At 43.1% G+C, this 27,549-nt stretch overlaps 1 protein-coding gene across 5 annotated transcripts in view; it reads right to left on the reverse strand.

Moving 5' to 3' along the window:
• The window catches only part of Frmd7 (FERM domain containing 7), a 50,977-nt gene extending 23,867 nt beyond the window's left edge, over positions 1 to 27,110 (reverse strand). For 2 of the 5 annotated variants that reach the window (XM_006541505.4, XM_006541507.4), the window contains exons 1-2: positions 26,932 to 27,101; positions 26,145 to 26,489 (exon numbers count right to left, since the gene is read on the reverse strand). In XM_006541505.4, the coding sequence (XP_006541568.1) occupies positions 26,145 to 26,201 (57 nt within the window). In that variant the 5' untranslated portion in view covers positions 26,202 to 26,489; positions 26,932 to 27,101. Of the gene's footprint in view, positions 1 to 26,144; positions 26,490 to 26,931 lie in introns of those variants that run through there. The other 3 variants (XM_006541506.4, XM_011251013.2, NM_001190332.2) reach the window with 3 other exon arrangements.
• Positions 27,111 to 27,549: the final 439 nt, after the last annotated feature.

Below are 27,549 nucleotides of genomic sequence, written 5' to 3' on the forward strand. Positions count from 1 at the left end.
TAGCCTTGCATCTAACTATGGCTAGATCTGCACATTTATCTACCTCACAAAAGTCCTTAATTCATTTATCCCAGGCAGGTTGCAAACTGACAAGACAGTTTAATCAAAATGTAAATCTGACCCTGCCACAGCCCCCCTCCCCTCCGCTTCAAATCCTTCAGGGGTTGTCCATTGCTTAGCAAGAGAGGCTGGTGGCCCTCGCCTCTGCCTGCTTGCTTCTCCAGCTGCATTTCTTGACCTCTTTCATGACATTATTCTCTCCTAATCTCAGCCCGCTTGTAGTCGTCCCCCCCCCACACACACACACATGTCAAGTAGCTTCATGCCCCTGCCTCTCGGGGCATTCCTTCTCCATAGCCTGCCCCCTTCCCACCTTCCTTTGGCTCGGCTCGCTCCCACTCAGGCTCAGATGCCATTTCCCTAGGAGAGCTTTCCTACTGCCATCCATCCGCAGCAGATTAAACCAAGGGCAGAGCCTGAGTTCCCCATCATCCTGGCTCACCTCAACCAGGACACATCTAACCGTGTTTGTCTTCCTCCTTATGACACCTTCTTTCATAGCAACTTCCTTGTTACTTCCCAAGCCTAACCAGAGCTTGGTGAACAGTAGACGCTCTTGAGTGTTTGTTGTTAGACCAAGAAGTTGACCAGATTCATCATAGGAGTTCTTTGAGTAAACTTCATTTTGTACCTTTGCCTGCATACAGCATATTCTGTTCACGTAAACCACACATATTTTTCTTCATAAAGCCCACACACGCTGTGAGCACAAAGTGGTACCTTTCTCAGGCTTCCCTGGGAGCAAGCACTTTGAAGAAGGCTCTGTGCAAATCTCTTTGAGCTCAGTGTGGCTTTAATGGCCACCATCCCTTAACCCAAGTGTCACTGTGGCAGGGAAACTGCTGATGGGAAAATTGGGCCCTGGCTGATAGGCACAAAGACATGCTGCTGAAAACCTCTAGTTAAAGTCAAGTCACAGGGTGCTCAGAGTGCTGAGAGAGAAGCCAGGTGTGGGGGTCACGGAAGTGGAGCTGGAAGTCAGTGAGCCATAGAATTAACAGCAACCATGAGAGGGCAGAGGTCACCCCGAGGCAGTGACACATTGTGCAGAGCTTACATCTGCGATTTAATAGTTTCCAGGAAGGCAGCCCACCTCCTCACCACTTCCCTCCCTGACCAAAAATATGCCCCTCTCCCCCTGCCCTTCCCTCCACTTGGTTACATTGCACAGAGCTCCAATTTAAGATTCATTTGGGTTAACCAGGGTCCTATTTTTAAACCCAAATAGGCCACAAAGGGCAAAACAGATTGCAACCCCTCGCACCTGGAGAAAAGTCTGCTGGGCCGAGGGAAGTCCAGTTTGATTTGATGTGGAAGATTGTGTTAAAGCTACGGTCCAAGAAAAGGGAGGCAGGTCTGGAGCTGGATATGGGGGTGCAAAGGGCATGGGTGGGTGGGTGGGGTCTGATGCGAGGGGAGAGTGCTCTCCAGGGGGGATGGGAGTGGGGGGGGGGTTGTGCCTATGTGGCAACCTTGCCTAGGGCAAGTGCTGACACAGACCATTCCAGACAGATGAAATCGCTCCTATTTTTAAAGTCCTGCAGACAAGGAGCTGCCACGGGATTTTTATTATGAAGAAAAAAAAGAAAAAGAATTTCTAAAGGAAGAGGGATGACAGCAGTACTTTTTCCAACACTAACTAAACACTTCTGTCATGAGGACTAAATTCCGTCATAGACTCCAGTTTCTTTGCAAATAATTTTTAAAGCTTGAGATAGTCTCTCTTTCTCTATCTCCCTCCTCCTTCTTTCCTTCCTCCCTCCCTCCCTCCCTCCCTCTCTCTTTCTCCCTCCTTTCTCTCTCTCTCTCTCTCTCTCTCTCTCTCTCTCTCTCTCTCTCTCTCTCTCTCTCTCGCTCTCTCTCTCTCCTCCCTCTATCCCTCCCTCCCCCATCTCTGTGTTTATTCTGATTTTCCATTAGAGTACTTACTCCCTATCAACCTACCAACACTACCACACTTTTTTTTTCTTTCCATTTTTTATTAGGTATTTAGCTCATTTACATTTCCAATGCTATACCAAGAGTCCCCCATACCCACCCACCCCCACTCCCCTACCCGCCCACTCCCTCTTTTTGGCCCTGGCGTTCCCCTGTTCTTTTTAACACATCTTTGTATACATGTGTTCACATACTTAAATGCTTCTGTAATCATAAAAAAATATATAAAAAGCCATTTACAGGAGGTTTTCAACTAAGCCTTTCTTTTTGCTCCCTTCCTTTAGACCCCCTACCCTGTTTATTACTATAATCCACTGATGCTTCTTTCCCTGAAAATGTTGCCAAATGGTTTTTGAAGCCTTTGACAGTTTTGCAGTTGGAGTCTGGGCGCTCCTGTGGCTCAAACTCTCCACCCCCATCTCGGGAAAGGCATTTCCCTTCCTGGTGTACGTTGAAATTGGCCAGCCTTGTGGAATGTGTTACATAATAGGTAGGATTTGGGTTCTGTCTCAACATGCAGTTTTAACTTCTTTCTACCATTACAATCCAATTCTCCAAAATTTGCATCTGATTTCTTTCTCACAATATCTGCTCATACATGACTTTCCTATTTTCTCCTTTAGGACTTCCAAGGGTCTGCCTGCTCTTGTTTCAGTTGACACATTTATAGCATTCTAACCAAACTCCTTTAGAACTAAAATCTCTGCCATCACTCGGTTCCCTTACTCAAGAAATTGAAGCCCTAGTCCTGATTCTTGTCTTGGTCTTATCTCCCTTGGGTAACAGTACAGAACTGTCTACCTTCCAAAGAGAACTTTTAACTTTGATGTACCAGAGGCCAAACCTAGGGTGTTACACATGTTAGGTAAGTGCTCTACCACTGGACTCCATCCCTAGTCCTTGGATTATTTTAAGCAAATGTCTCAGGACTTAGTTATATAACATCCAAATTACTGTGTCATGACCACTGGCACTGATTCCCAGAGACTCCAAACTCATCGTTTCATGGAAGCAACAATATTTAATGCTAGTTCTAAACTGCAAATTACTCAATATCCTGTGTACCTACAGCTGTCATAAACAGCTTTTGCTTTTTTTTTTATTTTGCTTTTGGCTTTTGGCTTTTTTGAGACAGGATTTCTCTGTTTAGCCCTGGCTGTCACCAGGGAACTCACCACTCTATAGACCCAGGCTGGCCTTGAACTTGAAAATCTGCCTGCTTCTGTCTCCCAAGTGCTGGGATTAAAGGCATGCACCACCACTGCCCAGCATAACCATCTTCTTAAAATGCATTTGGGGCAAGTCATGTAGCCCACATAGATTTATCTACCCATTCTAGGTACCGGAAGACAAATTCCATGGGTTTGGATATATCTATCTTTAAGCACTGTGTCTGGAAAGATGGCCATCCAGTGTTTACTGGGTACATAGATTAGTTGGCACAAACATTTAAATGGGTTGGTGTACATTAGTAAGATAACCATCTAACAAGGAAAACAAAGGTTGTATGAGCTTTAGGAAATGAATGAGTGAACCTTTTTGAATCTCACTTTACTAGCCTATGAAACGGAGATGATAACAAATTATCTCAGAGGACTATTATGAGGACTAAGCAAGATAATTCACAATTAGATCTTAGTCTAGTGCCTAGCACAACACAACATACAAGCATGTAAAGATGGTGTGGATAACCTATGGAAAAATTCAGTAAAATGAGTCTGGAATGCTATAACCCAGACTTTAACAGAATCATTATACTTTCAGAGGGAGTAGGATTGCGGTGGGTGGGGGGAGCACAATTACTTCTATGTTTGCTCTGAAGATGGCTGAATATTTTTAAATAGGCAGGCCGGTACAATTTCTCTTGACCTAATTCCACAATGCAGACCATGTTTTCCTTTCCCTCTTTAATACAATGACACATGTCACGGTATGAGAAAAGCTGACAGCTAGTAGGATACTCTGAGTGTGTATGTTGCCATAGAGCAATCAAGTTCCATGCTTATCAGTAACTATTTTCTTTACAATAATTTGGGCAGTTTGACTTGTTACTATACTTGAACAAATTATTAACTAAATTATATGCATATAGTAATTAAGTAAGGATTCATTTCTATGAAAGTTAAAGCAATCCTTATAAAGATTACATAAGGAACATCCCCCATGCCCTGTAAAATGTGCTTTAAATATGAAAGCAGTGAAGTGTGAGAGAACTCTGTCCTCAGTGTTGTTTCCCAAACCTCTACATTTTATTGCCATATTAAATAAAGCAATATTGGAAATGGTAGATTTATGTGATTGGAGGGAATAGGACAAAGAAGAACATAATCTGAAGTCCATGCCTACCAGAAAGACTTTGACCCAATAGAAAATTATTGTAATAAATATATACATTTAATATATATGACTATATAAATTGTATAACATATAAGATAAAATATATAATAATATATAAATGTATAATTTTGTTAAAATACATTTAAGTTACTGGTGCATATATGTATATAATTTATTACTGATCTCAGTTTCAGCAAATTTTGTCAGTTACCAGGCTAACAGGCACTTAAGAAAAGATTAAGAAAGGGATTCTCACATATCCCCATGGCATGCATACTTTAATAATTTAATTACTTATAGACCATTTAATTATGCTTCCACAAAGGATACATTGAAATAAAATATGACATTAACAGAGTTTATTAGGTTATTTTTCACTTTTGCCTTTTGTTATCTTTTCTAGAGATTTCAGTAGATGTAATAAAAATTAAAATGCATAATATAACATGAAGTATTTTATAGTTATTAGCCATTTCTACTGTTGGCTCTAGCATTCAAAATATTGTACTATCCATAGGAAATTGTTCTTGATATCGTAAGTGATAATTACTTCATCCTACTTTATTTTCACATCCACCTTTAACCTCAAAATGTGACTGTCTGTTGTGTGTTGTGTTGTGTATGACAAAATATCATGACTGGGAAACTTAAACGGTAGAAATGAACATTCTCACAGTTCTAGAACCTGACACTGTAACATGGAGGTGCTGGGAAAGTCACATGCTGGTTAGAGAGCCTTTTCACCAAGTCTTCACGTGTAGAGGAATAGGGGGAGAAGAAGAGAGGAGGGGGTGGAGTTTTCTCTTCTATGCTCATAAAGGCCACTGACCTTGGAGAACAACCTCCCTTATAATCTCAACTGTATCTTCTAAAAGCTCTGTCTTCTAACGTAGTCACATCATGGATGAGAGCTTCAACATATGAATTCTTCAAGGATACAAGTCAATCCATAGCTATGATGAAGCTTGATAATCCACTTTAATGATTGTATTTGTGTGTGTGTGTGTGTGTGTGTGTGTGTGTGTGTGTGTGTGTGTGTGTGCATGAATGTTTGTGTATCCCAGTGCATACACATAATGTTTACGGTGGGTATGGAGATGGATAAACAATGTTTATGGAGTTGGTTCTGTCTTCTCGTGTTTCCATATTTTCTGGGGATAGAGAACAGATTGTCAAGCTGCTCACTGAGCCATCTCACTGTCCCATCAAGTTACCATATCTGTTCTTTATCATTTCAGCTTTGTTTTGCTTGTTTGGGGGAAATTGTCTTCCCATGTAGCCCAGGCAGGTCTTCAACTCAGAATCTCCTAACTCAGTCTCCAGAGGGGCTGGCTGGAATTACAGATGTGTGCCACTGCACCAAGCTCAGACTCTTTACTTTTTCCAAAGGCTAAATGAACTCTCAAAGAATGAGAACTTGCAAAAATTTTTTTAAAGAATGCACATAGAGAGGGACCAAGAGGAGTTATAAGCATGTGACCAGCACCCAAAGGCATAGGTGTGAGCAGTATGTCATAGTGAGTAAGAATGTAGGTTTTCACCAACCAAGAAGTGTACTTAGAGGGACCCACGGCTCCAGATACATATGTAACAGAGGGTGACCTTTCCTGACAGCAATGGGAGGAGAGACCCTTGTTTCCCCGGGCAATTTGATGCCCCAGTGTAGGGGGATGCTGGAGCTGTGGGGTAGGAGACGGTGGTGGGGGGAGCACTCTCAAACAGGCAAAAGTGGGGGGGGGGCAGATGTGGGATCAGGGGGTTGTTGGAGGGGTAACTTGGAAGTGAGCTATCATTTGAGATGTAAATGAATGGAATGATTAATAATAATAAAGAATGTAGGTTTTACAGCCCAGACACACCTGAGCCTAGTTTTGACTCTCCTCCTGGGAGGGCTAAGCTTAAGCTACTTCGTCTCTCCTGAGCTTCAGTTTCTTTCATTGGAAAACAATACAATCAAAGGCCAGACACAAATGACCAGTTATTATAAATAAGTAAATCAATTTGAAATATCTCAAATCAGCAAAGCTTAAAAAAAAACAGAAAAAAGATTATAGATTATTTTCAGGGGCTAGGGGCCAGGAGGCCTGAATGAGCAGTGACTCTTTGTATAAAATTTCTTTTCAGAATGATTAAAATGGCCTAAGATTACATAGGATTCAATGATTGTGCAACATATAGAAATGTTATAGACCATTTAGTTGTATACTTTAAAATTAGGAATGTTATAGTATTTGAGTTATATTCCAACTTCAAGAAGAATGCATAGCTCATGAGAATATTTTCTTGAAGTACTTTATACGGTCTCTGCACTAAGTACTTTACATGGTATCTGCCGTAAGAACTATTTGTACAGTGGCCACATAATTTATCAACCATGCTTGGATACTTTTAAGGTTGACAGGGGTCACTAATAATAACTACGGTTTCACAACAGGCATACTCCAGACTGTCCTGGACAAACTCCGATGTGTGGTCGCATAGCACTTAACATTTGAATCCCTTACAAGGTCTGTTTTTCCGCAGAGGTGGTATTTCTTTATGTTATCAAAATCTGTATCACTGGGGCCCACGTGCGCAATCCTTGGGTTTCCACTAATGGGAATGAATTCCTGCTGCACATTTCTACACTGGCAATTGCATGGATGACCTCTGTGGTCACTTCATCCCTGTGATTCCATTTCCATCCATGAAGCCTGTGATGGTGGGACAGAGAAGGGCTTCACCAGTCTTACCTCTGGGTTCTTTTGGTTTACTTTGTCTTTACCCCGTCTATAGTCTGGAAGTTTATTTTTGAACCATTTGCCTTTGTCATTCTGTATATAACCTTACCCACTGCGACCCTTTCCATCTTCCTTTCACTTCTGTCCACAAGGTTGAGACCAGGCTCTCTGCAAGGCACTTGCCTACTCTGCAGTGAGACTGATGGGGGCAACACATAGGCATTGCCACGAAGGGAAACAGACTTGCAGGCAATATAGGCACGCTGCTACTTAGTCACAGCAGTGTGAAGGGCCATGTGCCTTGGGGTGGGAGTGTAAGCTGGGTCAATATAAGATCTCATCCAAAGTGCACCTACCTGCACAAAAATGGAGAGATAGATAGCACAAGGGACTCCTGGCAGAGGGTATGCCTAATCAGGCACAGAGCAAGAGCTGGCTTAAAAAAAAAAAAAAGCAAAGAAGGACCCTGATATAGCTGTCTCTTGTGAGACTAGGCCAGGGCCTAGCAAACACAGAAGTGGATGCTCACCGTCAGCTATTGGATGGATCACAGGGCCCCCAATGGAGGAGCTAGAGAAAGTACCCAAGGAGCTAAAGGGATCTGCAACCCTATAAGTGGAGCAACATTATGAACTAACCAGTACCCCCCCGCCCCCCCGCCCCGGAGCCCGTGTCTCTAGCTACATATGTATCAGAAGGTGGCCTAGTCGGCCATCAGTGGAAAGAGAGGCCCATTGGTCGTGCAAACTTTATATGCCTCAGTACAGGGGAACGACAGGGCCAAGAAGTGAGAGTGGGTGGGTGGGGGAGTGGGTGGGGGAGTGGGTGGGGGATTTTTGGGATAGCATTGGAAATGTAAATGAAATAAATACCCAATAAAAATAAATAAAAAGAAGAAAAAAGAAATGCAAGGCAGAAAGGAGAGCACAGTGCCCCAAACGATGAATTCCACGGGACTCCCGTGGGCTACTCCTTCAAACGCACACCTTGCTTCAGTATGGGCTGCCAGAGTCTGAACGTTTGCAGTTCTCACGGCTCACGGGGAGGGGGGTGGGACAGAATGGAAGAAATGCTGCTGCCTGAGACTACTTTGAGAAACAAAGGTGGAAAGGCAAACTTTAGGGTACTGTCCTGGTTGTGATAAGTGGAGACAATAGATGTGAAGGAAGGCGGTAGACGTGACAATAGAGAAAAGCCAGATGAGAGACCTAGCACCACAGTGGGCTAAGAGCTGACGCAGCGAAGGGGCAGAGTCCATTACTGCCGCCCCTCCTATCAGGATAAGGGTGTGCAGACATCATCACTTAACCGGGGTCACGGTTTGAAGTCTACTGCGGTTTTCTTTTCATTTTCTAAACTGCTTTGTAAAGAAGGCTCCTCTGTGTGTGTGTGTGTGTGTGTGTGTGTGTGTGTGTGTGTGTGTGTGTGTGTGTGCGGTGTTTGAATGTGATGTATAAATGCTTGTATCCAAGTCTTTCCTTTGACATTCCCTACATTCACAAGCCCGGAAAGAAAAGCCACCTTTGTCGTATCTTACGCCCTCTGCTGGCATAGTGACAGAACAACGAAAGCTCTCATTTATCCCCTCTGCTCTTTAACTCACTCCACCTGGCCTTTTCTTTCCTGCTTCCTGGGGTGGACTTCAGAGCTTTGTTCCTTATCTCTTTTTCAGATAACACCCGCCCACCCCTCCGGAACTGCTCCGAACCAGTTGCTACAGAACTCGCAAGCAGTATAATCGCACTGTATCTTTAATGGAGACTGTTGGGGCATACTTCCTTTTGGATACTCTGCTTGCTCCCTTCGGGTTTCTCGAACACCTTCAGCCCTGAGCTCCATATAGCAGTGGTTCTCAACCTTCTTGATGCTGCGACCCTTTAATAGTTTCTCATGATGTGTGACCCCCCCAAACCATAAAGTCATTTAGTTGCTCCTTCATAGCTGTAATTTTGCCACTGTTATGAATCATAACTTAAATAGCTGATATGCAAACCCCCCCCCGAAAGGGTGGCGACCCACAGGTTGAGAAACAGTGCTGTAAAGCAATGCTGTTAGTGGTGCAGATTTCATTCAGTGCTGCCCTGTATCTTTCACACACACCCAATGCCTGTGTTGAGAAGCAGCAGCAGGCCCTTCACCTTCACTGGCTGCCCCACCCCACCCCCACTAATGAGAAATCTTTCTCATTTCTTAGCCTCTACTGACCCAAGAATCCAAGGACTCCTTGAAGATTAAACTCCAGCACTATTTACTTTTGCATTTCATCAAAACTGCAGGTACTCTGGGCCCAACAAGATGGCCGAGCTGGTAAAGGCACTTGCTACCGAACCCTGGTGATCTGGGCTCATCTCTGGGATCAACAGGGGAAACAAGGGACAGACTCCCTTGAGTAGTTGTGCACCTAATGCATGCTCCCCCACACCTTTCTTCTCTCTCTCTCTCTCTCTCACTAAATAAAAATTAGTTAATAAATGAATAAATAATGTTTTAAATGCCTGGAGAGGATGAGTGGGCATCCATAGATTAAGAAAAAAAAATCTAAAAACTGCCCAAAGTGTTGCATTCATCTTACTTAAACTCTCATCAAATGCAACCTGTTTTCTTTTTTTTAAATTTTTAATATTTTTATTACGTATTTTCCTCAATTACATTTCCAATGCTATCCCAAACGTCCCCCATACCCTCCCCCCCCCCACTTCCCTACCCACCCATTCCCATTTTTTTGGCCCTCGCATTCCCCTGTACTGGGGCATATAAAGTTTGTGTGTCCAATGGGCCTCTCTTTGCAGTGATGGCCGACTAGGCCATCTTTTGATACATGTGTAGCTAGAGTCAAGAGCTCCGGGGTACTGCTTAGTTCATAATGTTGTTCCACCTATAGGGTTGCAGATCCCTTTAGCTCCTTGGGTACTTTCTCTAGCTCCTCCATTGGGGGCCCTGTGCTCCATCCACTAGCTGACTGTGAGCATCCACTTCTGTGTTTGCTAGGCCACGGCATAGTCTCACAAGAGACAGCTCTATCTGGGTCCTTTCACTTCTGTGTTTGCTAGGCCCCGGCATAGTCTCACAAGAGACAGCTATATCAGGGTCCTTGCACCAAATGCTTGCTAGTGTATGCAATGGTGTCAGCGTTTGGAGGCTGATTATGGGGTGGATCCCTGGATATGGCAGTCTCTAGATGGTCCATCCTTCCGTCACAGCTCCAAACTTTGTCTCTGTAACTCCTTCCATGGGTGTTTTGTTCCCAATTCTAAGAAGGGGCACAGTGTCCACACTTTGGTCTTCATTCTTCTTGAGTTTCATGTGTTTAGCAAATTGTATCTTATATCTTGGGTATCCTATGTTTTGGGCTAATATCCACTTATCAGTGAGTACATATTGTGCGAGTTCCTTTGCAACCTGTTTTCTAAGAAGAAAATGGGTAAAGGAAGGAGACTTCACATGGAGAAGCTGCCTAGAGATGTAGGTAAGGAGGCTTCTTCGGGGCGGGACAGGAAAGCTTCACCCTTCTGGACTGTTAACTCCTGATAAGAAGAAAACTGCACGAGCTTGGAGACGCTAATTAGCAGGGGGCAGCGGCAGCTCCTTCTAAAATGGAACTCTTCTTAGCAGGTAATCTTGTCTTTTAGCATTTGGTGGGGGGCAAGGTGCAGTTGCACATAAAACAACAAAGACTGCAGTAGGAAGTGAACAGAGGTCTTTCCCCAGAACCCGTTGGACTCAGCAATAAACCCTGGAGGGAAACAGTTTAACTGGATACTTAAGCTGTCCTCCTGGGAGGAAGCAGAGAGACCAGCCCTTAGAGTTGCTTGTGCACGTGTGAAATTCACACCAAATTACAACTGCTTTTCATTTGGCTTCGGAACAACTCAAAAGCTGTTCCAAGTCCCTGTATGTGTGAAAGATGGGAACCTTCAAATGGCTGGGGATTAACTGCTCCAGGAGAGTTCCGGCCATGGGACTTTCACTGTCCTGGGGGTGTCCTGGAGATTCAATTGAGCAGCTGCCTATCACCCCTTTTGCCCTTGGCTCGTATTGATGCGGAGGGAAAGCAAATTGCACGGAGAACTCTGGAAATGCGTTGTGTAGTTTCTGATAGGTGATACTTTGTGGCAGACATCTTTTGAAAGCTACAAGGGAATGAGAATACTCTCTTGCCTGGGGCTTTACTGAGGCCTGCCAGTGACCCGGGCAGGTTGCCTCTGACTCAAGTTGCTACATTAGTCGTACAGAGTCAAGCTAGCTCTCACCTCTCAGTCACCCCTTTATACGAAGAGGAGAAAAAAGGGGAAAAAATAACCCACAAGATTACCACTCTAATAGCATCCATGCCCCCACTCCTGGGACATTGAAATTATCATGCTTGTACTAGAAGTCTGTTGCAAAGTGACAGGGTAATAACAGCATTCTCAAGACAGAGCTCTGAGTCTTCTCGAAATTACTAGCTACTCTGGGTAATTAAAACAATTATAATTGTTTGTTTCCATGAAGCGCTTAGCACTAAATCCATGCACTGTGCATGAGGCACAACCAGATTCCAAACGGTTGCTGGGAGTTTTCTTCTAAACTTGAAATCAATTCTCCATCAAGTACTGGGATACAGCGGGGCGCAACAGAAGCCATCTGAACCCCACACTCCAAACCCTCACTCTACCAAAGCGGAAGCTGAGATCCCGCCCAAGTAAGAGGCTTGCCTCAGAGCTGTCAGGGAGTAGGCCCACCTAGAAATGCGACCCAGCACTTCTGGTCTCCAGTATTGCACTCATATTGGTCACCAAGTTGTCCTTAAATATAAAGGGAAAACTACCAGCCTGAGCACATGAAAGATAAGCAAATGAGCATAGCCGAGCAGCTCCTTTTTTCTGTGGTGCTGAGGACAGGAGCCAGGGTCTCATGGATGCGTCTTGCTGCTGAGCATGCTGGACATCCCAGCACCTGCCTGTCATACTTCTGAGTCACACTCTCATACTCAGGCAGGGATGTACTCACCCTTTCTCACCGCTGGACTGGATTACTGATCTTCCTTTCTTCTCCTGCTTCTAACTCTGATGCCTTCCATGACACCCCTTTCCAATTTCCCGTGGCTCTGACCTCTTCCATCCTGGAATGAACTTTGCTTTGGGTGGAAGCCACTCTGTTCTGACAGGCTGTGAATTCCAGAAGAGCCCTAGTCCTACCATGTTATGGGTACTAAGGAAAATGTCTCATCTCATCTCATCTCATCTCATCTCTTCTCTTCTCATCTCATCTCATCTCATCTCTTCTCATCTCATCTCATCTCTTCTCATCTCATCTCTTCTCATCTCATCTCATCTCTTCTCATCTCTTCTCTCTCTCTCTCTCTCTCTCTCTCTCTCTCTCTCTCTCTCTTCCTGTGTATGTTTGAGAGAGAGAGAGAGAGACAAAGAGAATGAATGAATGAATGAACAAATGAATGAATTTGTGGACTTTGGATGAAGAGTCCAGGCTGGTTTTGAACTCACAAAAGCAGTAGAATATGGATGAAGGGATCATATTCGAATGTTTTGGTTTTTACACTTACTCAAAGTTTAAAAAAAAAAAACTTTGTAATTAGCTTAGGTTCTATAATTTCTGGAAACTGAATATGAAATTCTTTTTATTCAGAAAATCCCCTTCAGGGGATTCTGAATGATGTAGCGACAGATCAGATGAACGATTACTCTCTTTCTGTGACAGTGGGTTTCATTCCTCCATTCTTTCCACACCCTCTCATTAGCCAGGTGTGTTTGCTTCTTGACAACTGAGGACCACACTAAGGGGACCAGCTCTATCCTGGCGCTGGGAGCCCCTGCCCCTACCTCACTTGGACTCTTTCCAATCACACACCCACAAAAATCTCTTAAGGCCTGTCAGTTCCCTTCTTTTGCCCTATGATACATGTGCTTGAGTTCTTGACCCCAGCACGTCTAGCATCTTCCTTTGCGTCTGGCCATTTGGTACTGACTTAGACCTGATATAGCAGCTACTTAGAACCCAGTTAGCTCGTTCTATTTGCCTCTTGACTGGGTGCTGGAAATGTTGTGCACACAGTAAGTGCTTTTTTATTATTATTTTTATAAGGATCAGATAAACTTGAGGCAGGGCAGTATGATTTCACTTGAGGGCCTGTCTGCAACTCCCTGGACCTTTCCTTATAACCTCCACTGAAATATAACCACCCAAGTCATGACTCGAATATTCGGGAGGCTTGAAGTAATCCAGACTCTACAACCAAAGCCTAGGGGTTCCACATTCTTCTTTAGTGTGGGTTTGGTCCCATACGGCTCCCCACCTCAAGAATATTTAGATTCCGCAGCAGCTCTCCTGTGAGGGTGTGTATCATAACTCAAAGCTGCTGTCTAGAACTGCTGTCTAGTCATATCCAGGTGCAAGCACAGTCATGTCCAGAGCGTTTTTAATTCATATATTTCCTTTAAATGCTGCCCATCCCCCCCCCAAAAAAAAAATCTAATGCACTCGAAAGAGAAGGCATGATTCAACTTGCAAAATGTGAAACTGTGGGGAAGCCGAGAAGAATTTAGAAGTCACGAACAATGTTCAGTGGGAAACTTGATTCCAATAGATGATAACATTTGGGTCTTAAAATTAGTTAGCCATTCCCAAGGCATGCTTTCTGATAGCTTTCCTTCTGATTGCTTAGGTGGAATTATTTGTGTAGAGGGATCTGGTTAAACTGACTCATTGCTAATTATAAATGAAAGCCAATGATGCTCCCCCTTTCTGGATGTTCGGCTTTGTTTCCCAAGCAGGAATGTGTTCTGGGGAGGATCCACACAAAGACTTCAGGGGCTCTTGTAGATTGTCAGGGTAGGGTGGCCTCTCTCCTTTTTTGTTCCTTGCAAGTGCCTGAGGCAGGGCACTTATCATTTCTGCTATCTCCATTTCAAAGAGTCACTGAAGGCTTACTGAAACCACACAATAGTGCATCTGCATAGAAAAAAATGTTACTCTACTACGTGAGATATGTGTGCCTCATCCTTCCTGTCTGAAGATTTTGCCTTCTAAAATCAACAAGCTGGCATTTGATTAGCTAACTAATTCGTTTGAACAGGGGCTCACTGCCTAGCAGCTGAGAGCATGAATTCTCTCATAGATTTGTATTTTTTGAACATCTTCTATGTCCCAGATTAAGCACTAACAATTCAATATACATACTTTGCCTTCACAGAGTGATTAACAGACATCACTGTGTCTGTACTTAATCCTACACACTGAGAACACACACACACACATACACTCACAACCACTTTTTTGTGTCCTCATGTAATGCTCAGAGGCCACATCTTTCTGATCTCTCTCTGAACTGTTTTTATTGTTTGTCCTATGACAGCTCCCTAAGAGATCCCAGAGCCTGCTTCCTTAAACTCATTTCCCCTGTTGCCATTCCTTGTGCCCACGACAGCTAACTCCAACACAACAACTCTGAAAGGACAAGCCTTTAAAGAATTGGTCAAGTGTAGTTGGGCATGGTGGCACACACCATTAGTCCCAAAACTCAGGAGGCAGAGGCAGGTTGATCTCCGAGTTTGAGCTCAGCCTGGTCTACAAAGTGAGTTTCAGGACAGCTAGGGCTACACAGAAAAACCCTGTCTCCAAAAACAAATAAACAGAATTGGTAAAATGGCCATACCTATAAGATCTTCACCTACACCACCTCATCCAATGCTTCTTTCTACTATTTAGCTAGTTAGAGACATTTTTAGTACTAGGGACTGAACATGGGGCCTTACACAAGTCTGGCAAGTACCCTATCACTGAGCTATGTTCCCAGTACGCTTAAATTTGAGTTTTGCTAATTTGCCTAGGTTACTCTTGAACTGTCCCTGTGTTCCCAGGCAGCCCTTGAACTTGCCCCATTTCTTCCTTAACCCCACAAGCAGCTGGAATGAGAGGCATGACTAATCAGCAACCTTGAACGGGTTGCTTCTGCTCTTTTCCCCACCCACCCCCCACCCCCACTAAGTAGAAGTGGTGCTATCGCCTACTTTATTGTGAATTTCAATGAGGGAATGTGTGCAGAATTCTTAGCTTAACATCTGGAATACAAACATTCTTTTAACATATACTAGCTATTCTCATTAAAATTTTGGCTGGGAAAGAGTTTGGGTGTCATAGTAGGCAATGTGCTTATATTTATGGGTAGGTACCTAGAATGTCTGCAGGGCACATGACTGGCACAAGCAACTTTACCAATTTAAGAGGCACTCCCATTTTGAGGCTTATGCAGAAACAGAACTTAAACTGCAACTGTTTTAAATTTATTAGTTGTAAATGAACAGGTAAAAATTATACATATTTATCATGCACAGCATGACATTTAAAAATATGTATATACTGTGGAGTGATTAATTTGGGCTAATTAACGTATGCATTATCTCACATATTTATCATTGGGACAGCTTTTAAAAATGAATTTTCCCTTGTTTTGGTTCCGGGTTTATTCCAAAGCAATATGCTCTCATTAAAATCATTGTATCAGGCATGATGGTTTGTGGTGGTACACACTTTTAGTCTCAACTATTTTGGAAGACACCCCTGAGTCTGAGGGTTCCAGATCAGCTCTGGCATCAATAAGATATTATCTCAAAAACAAATGACTAAACAAATTGGTCTGGAATGAGGCAGCTATGCTAAGGCACCTCTAGAGTCTCAGTACGTGGGATGTGGAGGCAAGAGCATCCAGAATTCAAGACCAGCCTCTACTATGCAGCAAATTCATTCCGCTAAAAGAGATCCTGGGCTAGATGTGACCCCGTCTCAAAAAGAAGTGAGGAAAAGAAGAAATTATGTGCTCTTAATCTCATCAGAGTCAGCCAAATCTAAGGACCTTATAGTAAAGCTTTTTAAATAATTCTCAAAGTATATGTCACTTAAATCTTCAATGACAAACTGTTTCAAAGCTTAGTATTGTACCACAAATGCCATTGGAAACCACCTTATTGACCATGTAAGCTGTCTTCTCCTCTTAGCAATTGCAAACAAAATTAAGAGAAATATCTTTGCATAGAAAGAAGTCCACACATCAATATACACAGCCTTAACCATTTCCGTGGGACACATTTCTTTTCTAGAGACTTAGTTGTCTCTAGCTCGTGGAGGGCCATTGTTGTTGTTAGGTGTTTTAGACATACACCTAAATAAAATCAACACATTTTTAAAATATAGTTTTAAATGGTGAACTCCAAATTCAAGTTGTAAAGAGGAGACATGATAGTCAATAGTTATGCTCTTCATGAAGCAAGCCAGGATTTTCTGACCCCACACTGGGGGGGGGGGGGGCGGGGGAGGGGTGTCTGCAGTCAGCGCATTCCCTGTAGTTCCTGACTTGTCTTTACTTGTCATTGTATGACCTTGGGCTCACATGAAACCTTGAGGAACATTAATTTCTGCATATGAAACTCCTCCCTCGGCCCTTGCTTCTTCCTGTATCCACTCTCCACATCCTCTTGCCTCATGACTGAGAACCAGTCAGTACCAAGCAGTAAATCAGTTTGATCTACACTTCACAGGCCTCCCCTGGCTTTCTCCAGTGACTCTAGACCAACTTCAACTCCCATCCCTCTGTCCCCAACTCCCCAGTACATTCCTAAATAATTAGCACTGGTCACTTAGGGCTCAGGGCAGACATGGCTTCCTTTAGAGAGCTCTAATCATGACCATCTCCACGGTGCCAGGGGGAACAGCCTATTGCAGTAGATGTCTGGTGCAGATTCTACACTACGCACATTTTTAGTTCTTCCTCCAGCCTATGGACTCCTTCAAGGCCCGTGTGGTGCCTGGAAGTATTAAAGACTCCGGAGCTCTAGTTAAGTGAATGAATGAACACAATCATATCTGTCTCCCAAATTCCCTAAGTAGTGAGTGTGTGAAACAAGCGGGACCACCTGGTACAGAGGTAGGTCAGGAAATGGTATCTCATAGCTTCAAAAGCTGTTGGCAGTAACTTTGTGACAGAAACTTCTCCATCACTTCAAATATCCCAGAGTGTGAAGTTCTGGGGAGCCTTTGTCTTTCCCTAGGTCTGCTGAAAGGTGAATTTCATCATCATGAAAGGAATCTCTGAGGACAAAGGACTGCTTGTTTAAGACAGCTAAGCCCCAAGATTAGCAGAGAGGCGCCAAGCTTAAATGCTTCCAGGGCCTGGGGTCAGCTCACCCTAGACAGACCTCTGTCTTCTGGCCCCACACCTTGGACCCAGAAGTGGGGGAGGAGGCTGGGGAGAGAGGAAAAGAGAGAATAAAGATTCTGGTGGCCTGTGGGGTGGGGGAGCTTCACAGAGCTGAGCTATTAAGAAGCAGACAAGCTATGCACCAGCCAAGCCAGTTCCATAGCCTGAATGAGTGCTCCCCTGCTGTCTGTCACTTCCCATCATCCTTAGTGCTGTAGATTTCAGCAGATCTTATGAGGCATGCATTGCCCTAGTGCCCCTTGAACCAACCTTGTACTACCCACCTCCTGTACAGATGCACTCTGAAGGCCAGGTCTCTCAGTGGTTCCATGCTTTAATCAAGTGTTTTCCAGCTCTCAGTCAGCACAGAGCTGTTAAATGGCACCAAGTATCACAAAGGCTGGCACTGCTCTCTGACACTTGGCTGGGAGGCCTCAGGCCCTTATAGGAAATAGCTGGGCCATGCCTGTCACCACCCTCTAAAGTTGCTTCTGCCCCCAGGGCTATGCCCCTTTGACCCCCAAGACATTAGACTCCCAGAAATCACTTTGAAAAAAATCCTCTCCATGTATTGTAGTTGTCAACTTCATTGTCTTAAAGCAGAAGTTAAAACTAAGTTCTTGAGACTGTGACCTATTTGTGTTCCTGACAGGTCAGACAATGGCACAAATACAGGAGATCTGTCCCTGGAGTAGAGGAAAATGTGTATAGAATTCGCTGGAATCTTGCTCTCTAGCAACTGAGTGACAGGAGAAGATTGGAGAGCCTCAACTAGGACTCCACAGCACCAGAATGGCACAGGGGCAGCAGGCAGGGGCACTGACCTGTGGTGAAAGCGACAAGACCTCAACCAGCTAAAACTCTTTCCTGAGGTTCCCACAAGGGCAGGCTTGAATAAACATCCAGCCATTACACACCTGACTCCAAAGTCAGTTCCCCAGCCTTCTCCCCACAAAGCTCCCTTCAGAGCTTCTCTGGACTGGTCCCTCCTCCTTTCAGCTGGGGAGAGTGAGGAGGCTGGGGAAGGGCAGGCTGCAGGCCAGGCATCTCCTCTGAAAGCTGCCAGGAAAGCAGCCTGGCAGCCAGGTGAAGCAGAGGAGGAGCCTCCAGGTGGGGGTGGGGGTGGGGATGGGGATGGAGATGAGCAACACCCAAACCACATAGGGTCTCTTGGCTGCTTGACAGGCAGAACACAAGCCTTTTCTTTCTTTTTCAGTTCAATTTATTTTCCGAATCAACAAACCTTAGGCTGTGAGGCTCAGTTCAAACAAAAGCATTCACCAGGCAGCACTGGCCCCCAGTAACCACAAATAAATCCCTGGCAAAGACGCTGCTAACATTGGCTAGGCTGGGACTTTATGCTTCCCAGCTGACTTTGTGTGTGTGTGTGTGTGTGTGTGTGTGTGTGTGTGTGACCTGACTTCCAAGGTCCTTCCTTTGGCCATCTTTGCACAGCTGGGGGAGGTAGTGAGCTCATCCGGCCCCTGTTTTTCTATCAGCAAAACCTTCATTTTGAGGACCCACTCTGCAGAAGTAGTCTGCATGGATCTACAGGGCAGATTACAAACTCCAGAACGCTCAGGCAACTTCACTAAACACAACGCAACTGCAGAAAATGCCTCCTTTCCAAATACACATATTGTCCAAGAGTCTGATGTTAGATTGTCTGTGACTATCAAGCTAAGACATTGGGGAAACCCAATCTCCCACTCTGCATCCATTTTCATGTCTGTACAAATGGACAGGAACCTACTATTTCTGACTTCAACAGCTTGGGCTACTGTCACCTAAACATAAGTCTCAGGATGTCTGTTCAACATTTAAACTTGGGTGAGCCAGTGTAATGGCTCAGTGGTGTAAAGAGAAGACTGACCCCGCCCCCCCACACCCCCACACACATGCGCACACAAGTTATCATCTAACCACTACACATGCATCATGACACACACCATACCACATAGAAGTAGTAAGTAAAAGTGTAATAATAAATTATACTCAGCATCCCATTCATTGGGCCTCAGTGTGTGCTACTGGTTTGGCTTTCTTACTTATGTTAATTTGGAACAGCTCTGTGGAGTGCATACTAGTAATATTCCCTTTTATAGATGAGATAAAACTTGAGTCACAGAGAAGTTATAGAACTACTCTTGATAGTGACACTTGTTTGATTCCTGTGAGAATTATATAAGATGAAACATATCCGGGATATAGTGCTGGTAAGCATTACCTATGACAATTATTGTTGCTATTATTGAGTGGATTAGCATTACTATAAGTTGTGACCATGAATTAAATTACAGTGTGGGCAAGCACAAAGGTTTTGGCTATTTCCATCTACTCCCTCAAAGGAAATTGTGTTAATCTAGGTAATACTAGACAGTTACTCTTGACCCTCGAAGGATGGATGGCTCTTGGAGTATAGCATGTGCCCTTGAGGCTGCTCCGAGGCAAACCTCCATTGGAATGGCAAGATGAATTAACCGCTAGCTCCAAAGCCCCAGAGAAAGCAAAGAGCTAGGGAGCACAGCTTTGCTCAACCAAGGTGATTGACAAGCTCAAGAAGTTCGAAAAGAAATTCCAATTTGTAGGCCAAAGTCTGTAGTTACTCTCCATTGCTTTGTAAAGCCAAGAAATGATGGTTCTATGAGCAAGGAGTGGGAGGTAAACAAAGCCTCGGGTTTCTACGCAGTGCCAGGAGCCTCACATCTGTTCTCCCTTTTATTTTCCCAATGTCATCCCAAGCTAGGTGATAGGACGATTATTACCATCCAACTGATAAAACCACGGGCTCAAAGAGGACTTGAGCCCTTCCTGAATACCCACCCAAAAACTGTAAGAGTTGTGACTAGAATTAAGGTCGAAGCAGCTCCACACACATTTTTTCCCATAATTACATCTTTAAATCCAAAAGCAAAAATTATCTCTGTCCCTCCTCAGTGTACTCTGGTCGCTCTGTTCTCAATCTCAGTGCTCAGTCACCTCAGCCAGAAACAGGAAGACCATTTGCATTCCTTCTCACTTCATCCCTTATCACTTTCCTTCCATATCCAAACAGGAGTCATAAAACGGTTGTAAAAATTCTGCCCCCTTAGCCTCTCTTGCATCCATCATCTTTCCTCTCTTTATTCACCCCCGACTAAACTCATACTTTACAGGAGAGAGGAAAAAGGGTATTGAGAACCCTCTTCCTCTCTCAGTTCCTGTGTGGGTTCTTTGGACGGATTTTGAAACCTAACTAACACACTAGCTGATTAACTACACAATAGTTTTGCTAATCTTACCTGTACGTGGCACTCTTCACAACAGTGAATTCTGAAGATATGATCAAAGCACACAATATCCTTACTATTTAGACAAAGAACAAAGAATCTTGGAAGTAATGTGACAGTTTGGTATCTGGACTAGGGTGGTAAATTCTTGGGCTATCGATACAGAGATACCTGGTGGCGAATGGATGTAGATACCATTAGAAGATTAGGGTTACATCAAAGAGTTTGTTTATTCAAGGTCACTTGCAACCTTAATGACCAGTCTCTTGTGACTAAGGCCCTTCCCAGCTTTGGTATGTGAGGGCCATCCCTCCTGAAAGAACCATTATGACTTACTGCATGTCGAAAGACACAGGTCATATGGCCCTTCTCTAAGTTACAGTCCTCAAATGATTTCAGTTTGAAATAATCAATAGTCCAGCCTGGCTTATTTTGAGATTGAATGTGTATGCTTCCTGCCTGGTGGCTCAGTCTCTGGGAGCTCCCAGGGGTCCAGGTTACTTGAGACTGCTGGTTTTCCTATGGGGTCCCCCTCCCTTTCAGCTTCTTCAATCCTTCCCCTAATTCAACCTTGGGGGTCCCTGACTTCCTTCCTATGGCTGGGTGTAAGTATCTGCCTCTGTCTCAGACAGCTGCTAGTAGGGCCTCTCAGAGGACAGCCATGCCAGGTTTCTGTCTGTAAGCACATCATAGCATCAGTAGTAGTGTTGGTCCTTGGTGCCCCCTCCCCCTGAAATGGATCTCAAGTTGGAGCAGCCATTGGACCACCTTTCCTTCAGTCTCTGCTCCATTTTTGTCCCTGCAGTTCTTTAAGACAACCCTGTCTTCTTTTTAACTCAACCTACCAAGCTGATCTTTCCCTTCTGTGAAAGACCCAATGTCTTCTGTTCTCTTTGACACGTTGATCTTCATGTTTTCTTTTGCTGATAGCATCTCATTCTACCTCTCACTTTTTGCTCTCTTGGTTCCCTCCTACTCAATAACCTAAATAGCTAACTCTTTGGGGAAATTTCCTGATATTTTTTGTTGTTGTTGTTGTTAAGTCTGGGTTTTGACAGTTGTGATTCAGCTGAGACTCAGATCAGATAAGCTCCTCAAGGCCCCACAGCTCATAAGTGCAGATTCCAATTTATGCTGGTTTATCAGCTTCAGATAAACATTATCGGTTTTCCAGTGCTCCTCCCTCACAACGTTTCAAGGAACAAAGAGGATATGTAACTGGCCTAAGACTATGGGGGGTTTGTAGCCTGAAATCCAGGTGCATTTTAATTATACCAGAGCAATCCCCGTCACTGCAGTTGGGAAAACATAGCATTGTAATGTGGGACAAGAGGTTATCCAATTGTCTATTGACCAAATTACAAAAGTTCACTCATCACTACAAACTGAAAAAGAAATTCTTAGACAAGAATCTATAAAGTAGATTCCACTACTGATTCAAAAGAAAAGACACTGGGCAGTTCTTTGCTTTTCCATTTGGCTTAGATAATGCTCATTCTTGACACTGCCTACCCTTTGTCCTTGTTAGGAAAGGAGACCTAGTGACCTTTATTGTGGGCTCCTGAGGGTAGCAGATGATTCACTGTGTGCTTCTCTGGGTAATCACTAGACAGACAGCCAGATCACCTAACAATCAGATAAACGTTAAAGGCAAACAATTTTTAACCTCCTGTTTTGCCTTTAGTTTCTAGAAACTATCAAGTTGAAATGAGTTTTGAAAATCCAGAAACAATAGCTTTAATGAAGACAAGAAAGCAGCAGAGGGATTGGGTAGATGTCAGACCAAACTGCATTGACTGTGGTCTTGGGATAACTATTTTATAATGTTCTCTATCTAAAACTAAAGGGAGCATCATCTCTAGTTACAAGGAAGTTGAGGTACAGAGACACTCTTTCACTCCTACTGGTGTATATATGGAAAGTGTATTAGGGATTTGTAGTCAATATAAAAACCTCTAACAGTCCAGGAAAGTTTAGCTTTGGTCATATGATTTCTTCATTCTCTGGTCCTTTTGTTGAAGAAGCAAAATCGAATTTCCACTAAAACTTGTAATCACTTTTTGAACCATATGATATTACTCTATAGCTACTCTGTCCACTCACTCTCATCGTTATCCAAAAGGTTACCCTTGATCTCCTAAGGATATTAACAGTAGCCCTAAGGATGATGCCAAAGTGTAACAATGATCAGTTTTATGAAATGTGTATGGGGACTTGAAAAGCAAGATGAGGCTCTTACTCTGTGTTCTTCCTAGGATCATACTTCAGCAGGCACGTTTTGACAATGCTGAAGTTCTCTGCCTTGCCTACACTTCCTTAACACTCTTCTAAAAAAAATCACAGTGGAAAAGGATGACTAACATTTTCAGATGCTTCATCTATAAAATCAACACACATTGCCTTAGAGCAAAGAAACTTCAAACAAACAGGATGTCTCTGGAGCCAGATGTTCTTCCTAATAATCTAACTAAAGAGATTACAAGTTAAAGACAGAATAAGGCAAATGCACACTAATCACATCAACAATTTAACAAGAAGAAACAGATACCCAGGCCAAGTTACTGTCTAGCTACCACTGCTTAGGCTAGAATATTCCTTGCTGAAAAGAACTTTATGATATTCTCAATATCTCAATAATTTCAATAATTCTCAATAATCTCAAATTCTCATTAAGTTCAAGATCTGACTTGAATTTATTGAATAAACCCCTGTGCTAGCATTGGTTGCTTACAAAACAGGACATGGACTTATGAGATCCTCAATAATAATTTTTAGCCAAATAGCTGTATTAATGAATTAATAAATGTCAATGATAGGGCTTTGGGGGCTACAGATGCCTTACCAACCTGTTAACCTGTTCTAATGAACTACACATCTGTTCCTTAGATCTGATGTTCTCACATCATTTGGCCTTCTCGTGATTAATGAGGAGTCTCCAGTGTACCTAATCCTATTGGAAATGGTGACCTTAGCATGTGACCATATAATCAGTTTTTGACTTAAGTTCCTTGTGGAGCTTTGACAAATCAGATGTCACAATCTATAGGTCTGAGCCAGCTCTTGCATATTGAGAATATCCTAAAGATAATGTCACTGGCATTTGGATAAAGGATTCTGAATGTTGAATAACATTTCCTACATGACAGTATTCTATCTGATAATATGTCCTTATTATATTTCTCCTGCCGTACTTGCTATAAAATCAGCATGGATGATTGCCTGTCCACTATTTTAGCTTGTGTAATAAATTACTTCCTTGAATCTTATCTTTAAAGGAAAATCTCCCTTCCCTCTTCAGACTTCAGTACCAGAAACCTTATCACATGGCTTTTCTCAGCTACAATGACCTCTCTTCTTTATAAGCCCAAGCATTACTCTAAGCTGTTTAAAATACTAGCACTAATAGAAGAGAACTTTCTGCCAGCTTATTATTTTGTTTGTTGTTTTGAGCCCAAGTCTCTCCTAGCTGAGGCTGGCCTCAAACCCCATCTGTAGCTGATGCTGACCTGTAGTCCCAGCACTTTGGAAATGGAGAGGGGGTGTCACAGGATTGCACCATTCTGTTGCATTTATGCATCTGCATTGAAATCAGTAAACAAAGTTCCAGTATGGTATCCCTGACTTCTAGTGACCACCTTGCTCAGTAGTTCTTCCATGGGTAAGAAAAATACTGACATGCTAATGGTTTACAAAGGCCACAAATGTTCACCGTATGCTAAATTATACATCCTTTGGGGACAATACAAAAAATCATCTTTGTGAGCAATGTTTCAGGCCTTGGTAACTACTGTCTGATGAGTTCCCTGGATCCAGTTGTGGAAGGAAGAGTATGGGGAAGAGTTCTGGATTCAAAACCCTCACTCTGTACTTATACACTACACAGTGATTGTGTACACACAGTGATAGTGTACAAGCTATCCCGTGATCCTGCACCCCCACCATACTCCCACCACCACCACCACCACCACCACCATTATTTCTATGCCTACCATTGGTTAAGAAGACACTGTCATGTCAAATGGCCAAATGCTAAGTCAAATTCTGTTACCCTCACAACAAAGATGCTTCTAGCACTGTAGCCCATGCTATTCCCACTCAGAAAGGCACCATGATTGCTACTCATGGTGCAACCTTCCACCAAGTAAAAGGCATCAGATGCTTTGCTTTGACACTCGAATTGCTGGGTATCAAATCTCTCTCATTATCTTTCCAAGGAACACAATGTGTTGCAGCTGGAAAGAGACAATCTGACTTGAAGCCAAGTCAGGCTGGCTTCAAGCTGCTGGAATTGGTTCTTGGGGAGGTGAATTCTGTGGCGCTATAGTACCATGCTCCCCACTCCCCATATAATTGGCTCTGAATTAGAACTGCACATTTATAAAACTCTTCTGTCACTTTTTGTCAAAGATTTCTCTTTGAGTTGCCTGAAGTATCTATTAAAAACTTAGCCTAAAGCAGTATCTTTTGAATACCCAGCTCAGTAATTTGGGTTCTGGAGCACTGGACCAGTCCACCACCAGCTTGCAAATGGACAAATTACTCAAAAGACATTTTTCACCCCTCACATACACTACCAAGAAAGAATAGGAAATGCCCCCATAACTCTAATGGAATCCATTTGCTACAAAAACAAATCATTCAGGTCCGAAGAACTAGAAATTCCCTTTGCACATAAAACTGAAAGGAAGAGACAGCAAAATAGCAGCCGAAGCCAGAAAGTCATCACCAACAAAACACGATTCAAATCAAAATAAAATCCTCTTTGGAAAAATGGGCTACCCTCACACCCTACATCACGGCTGAGCTTAGAGTAGTTTTCAGTTTATTGGTAGAGGAAAAAAAAGAACCCACAACATTTTTTGTATGAATTTCATGGAAAATGAACTGTTTGTTCCTTGTTAGAAGCTAATGCAAATGTCACAGGAAAGAGCAGTTTGGCTTCCAATAAAATGAAAAGCAGAACGTTTCAAAATGCTCATGCATAAATCCTGACATCAAATTGCACATCTCTTAAGATGTTGGAGCTTTCAGCACTAGGTGAAGTGCTTAATACATTTGTTCTTTCTTGAAGAAATGAGGTATAATTGTACGCCATCATCCTGTAGCTAGGAATTAGATTAAGAACTGTGAAGTATAAGTGCTAAATCAAACTAAATCGTCTCTTATCCTTTCTCCCTTCTTCGAAGCATTGCTTCCTGAAGTTCTCATTAGAGCTGTAACTCTGCTCCCTGTAACCCTTAGATTTGTTCTGAGGAAAGGGCGCCAGCTTTCCCCTCATTTCCCTCAGAACCTCCGGGAGTGAGACTCCCAGATAAATAATTTCACTGAACAATAATGCCTTATTGGGTAGTAGAACTAAGTTGCTGTTGCCTTTGCACAAATATTTAGCGTATTTTTCAAATCTGTTTTCAATGTCCCTGGAGAAAAGAGAGCAAGTTCTAGAAGAAAGGTTAATGGGAAAACATGAGCCAAATCGTGACATTAAATAAGACTCCTTTTCCAAATCTAAAAACCACAGTCCTCTTTCATTCGGTTCTAAAGAAGATATAACAGTGCTGCTAATGGGCTGTCCACAAATGACCATTATTGAATGAATAATAAAGGAATAATAGCGACGTGATTTCCACTTACATCAACCACAAAAATCTTCTGGGAATCATCCAAAAACTGCACTTTTAAATGGAGCATCCTCAGCGAGGCCGTTGGGCTGCGAGCAAGTAGATTCAGATGGCTGTGGGAGCTGTGACAGGAAGGGGGCTTTCTCCAGGCATCTCATTCTCAGCTGGATGCTGAGCACGCGTGTCCCCCCCACCCCCAGCCAGGCATCCCTGCTTCCAGCCGGGCCCACTTGGATTTGCTTGAAGTGAAGCACACCCAAGGGCGTTTGCACTGCTGAGTACTGAGGATCGATAGCATCCGGGCAGCCTCCTCTTTGGTCCACGGGAAATCCAACTGGACTTTGAACGCACGGCCTTTCTGCAAAGAAAAAGAAAACAGGGAGTAAACAGTCTCGGCTCTCTTTTTCTTCAAAAGCGAGCAATTTGGAAACACTTGATTAAACTTGGAGAAGCTGAGAATAGCCATTCTCGGAAGCCAAAAGATGAGTTAGTCTCATTTTATACTAGAGATCCTGGGGCTGAGCCACAAGCCACATGAGCTATGCTTTACACTTTAAAAATACATCTCTTAATTAGTTTGGATTCACCTGATTTACAAATGGAAACTCATATCCTTTGTTCTTATATATCCTTCATCCATATATATATATATATATATATATATATATATATATATATATATCAAATATATGCTTTCAATTGTTTTAAACATCCATAACTTAGGAAAGAAAAAGCATACAGCCAAGAAAATACAGAGAGTTTCATTTCCACCCCTGCCTGCTTTGTTCTATGCCGCATACCCTTATCAATAATCAAATTGATCTGTTTCTTTTTCTTGTCCTTGTTTTCCATCCAGTGCTTATACAAATACCGTGCAAGCCAATCCAAATGTATCTTCTCTATGTAGACAACAGGAACAGGCTGTTATTATGCTGTTCACTGCTTGCCTTTCTTACTCTCATAGTGCAAGTAGATCTCTGACAGCAGTGCAGAGAGCTTCCTCCTTTCTTCTCACAGAGGCGTTTTGTATTGTGTAGACAAACCACAGTGTACTCCATTGCTCCCAAATCATTCTTTTCTGCCTCAACAAGGATGAAATAATTATCGCCATTTGTGGTTGTAGGTCTGACTTTCCACCAGATCTCCAGAAGTGGAGTTGCTGGTTAAAAGTAACATCATGATAATTTTGCTCATCATTTCTAAGTTTCCCTTCATAAGGGCTGCTATTGAGTTGTCGCCCAAAATTCAACATGTTGAAGTAGTTTCACCCAGTAAAAACACAAATAATTACAGAAATTTGAGGATGGTATTGGTCTGAAAGAGGTCATTAAATTCAAACAAGGTAAATGAGGTAAGTTATCACCAAATCAGACTGGTGCCTACAGAGGAAAAGAAAATTCAGACTCAGGCACAGAGAG

This window comes from Mus musculus, chromosome X (assembly GCF_000001635.26).
Source record: "Mus musculus strain C57BL/6J chromosome X, GRCm38.p6 C57BL/6J".
NCBI lineage: Eukaryota > Metazoa > Chordata > Mammalia > Rodentia > Muridae > Mus > Mus musculus.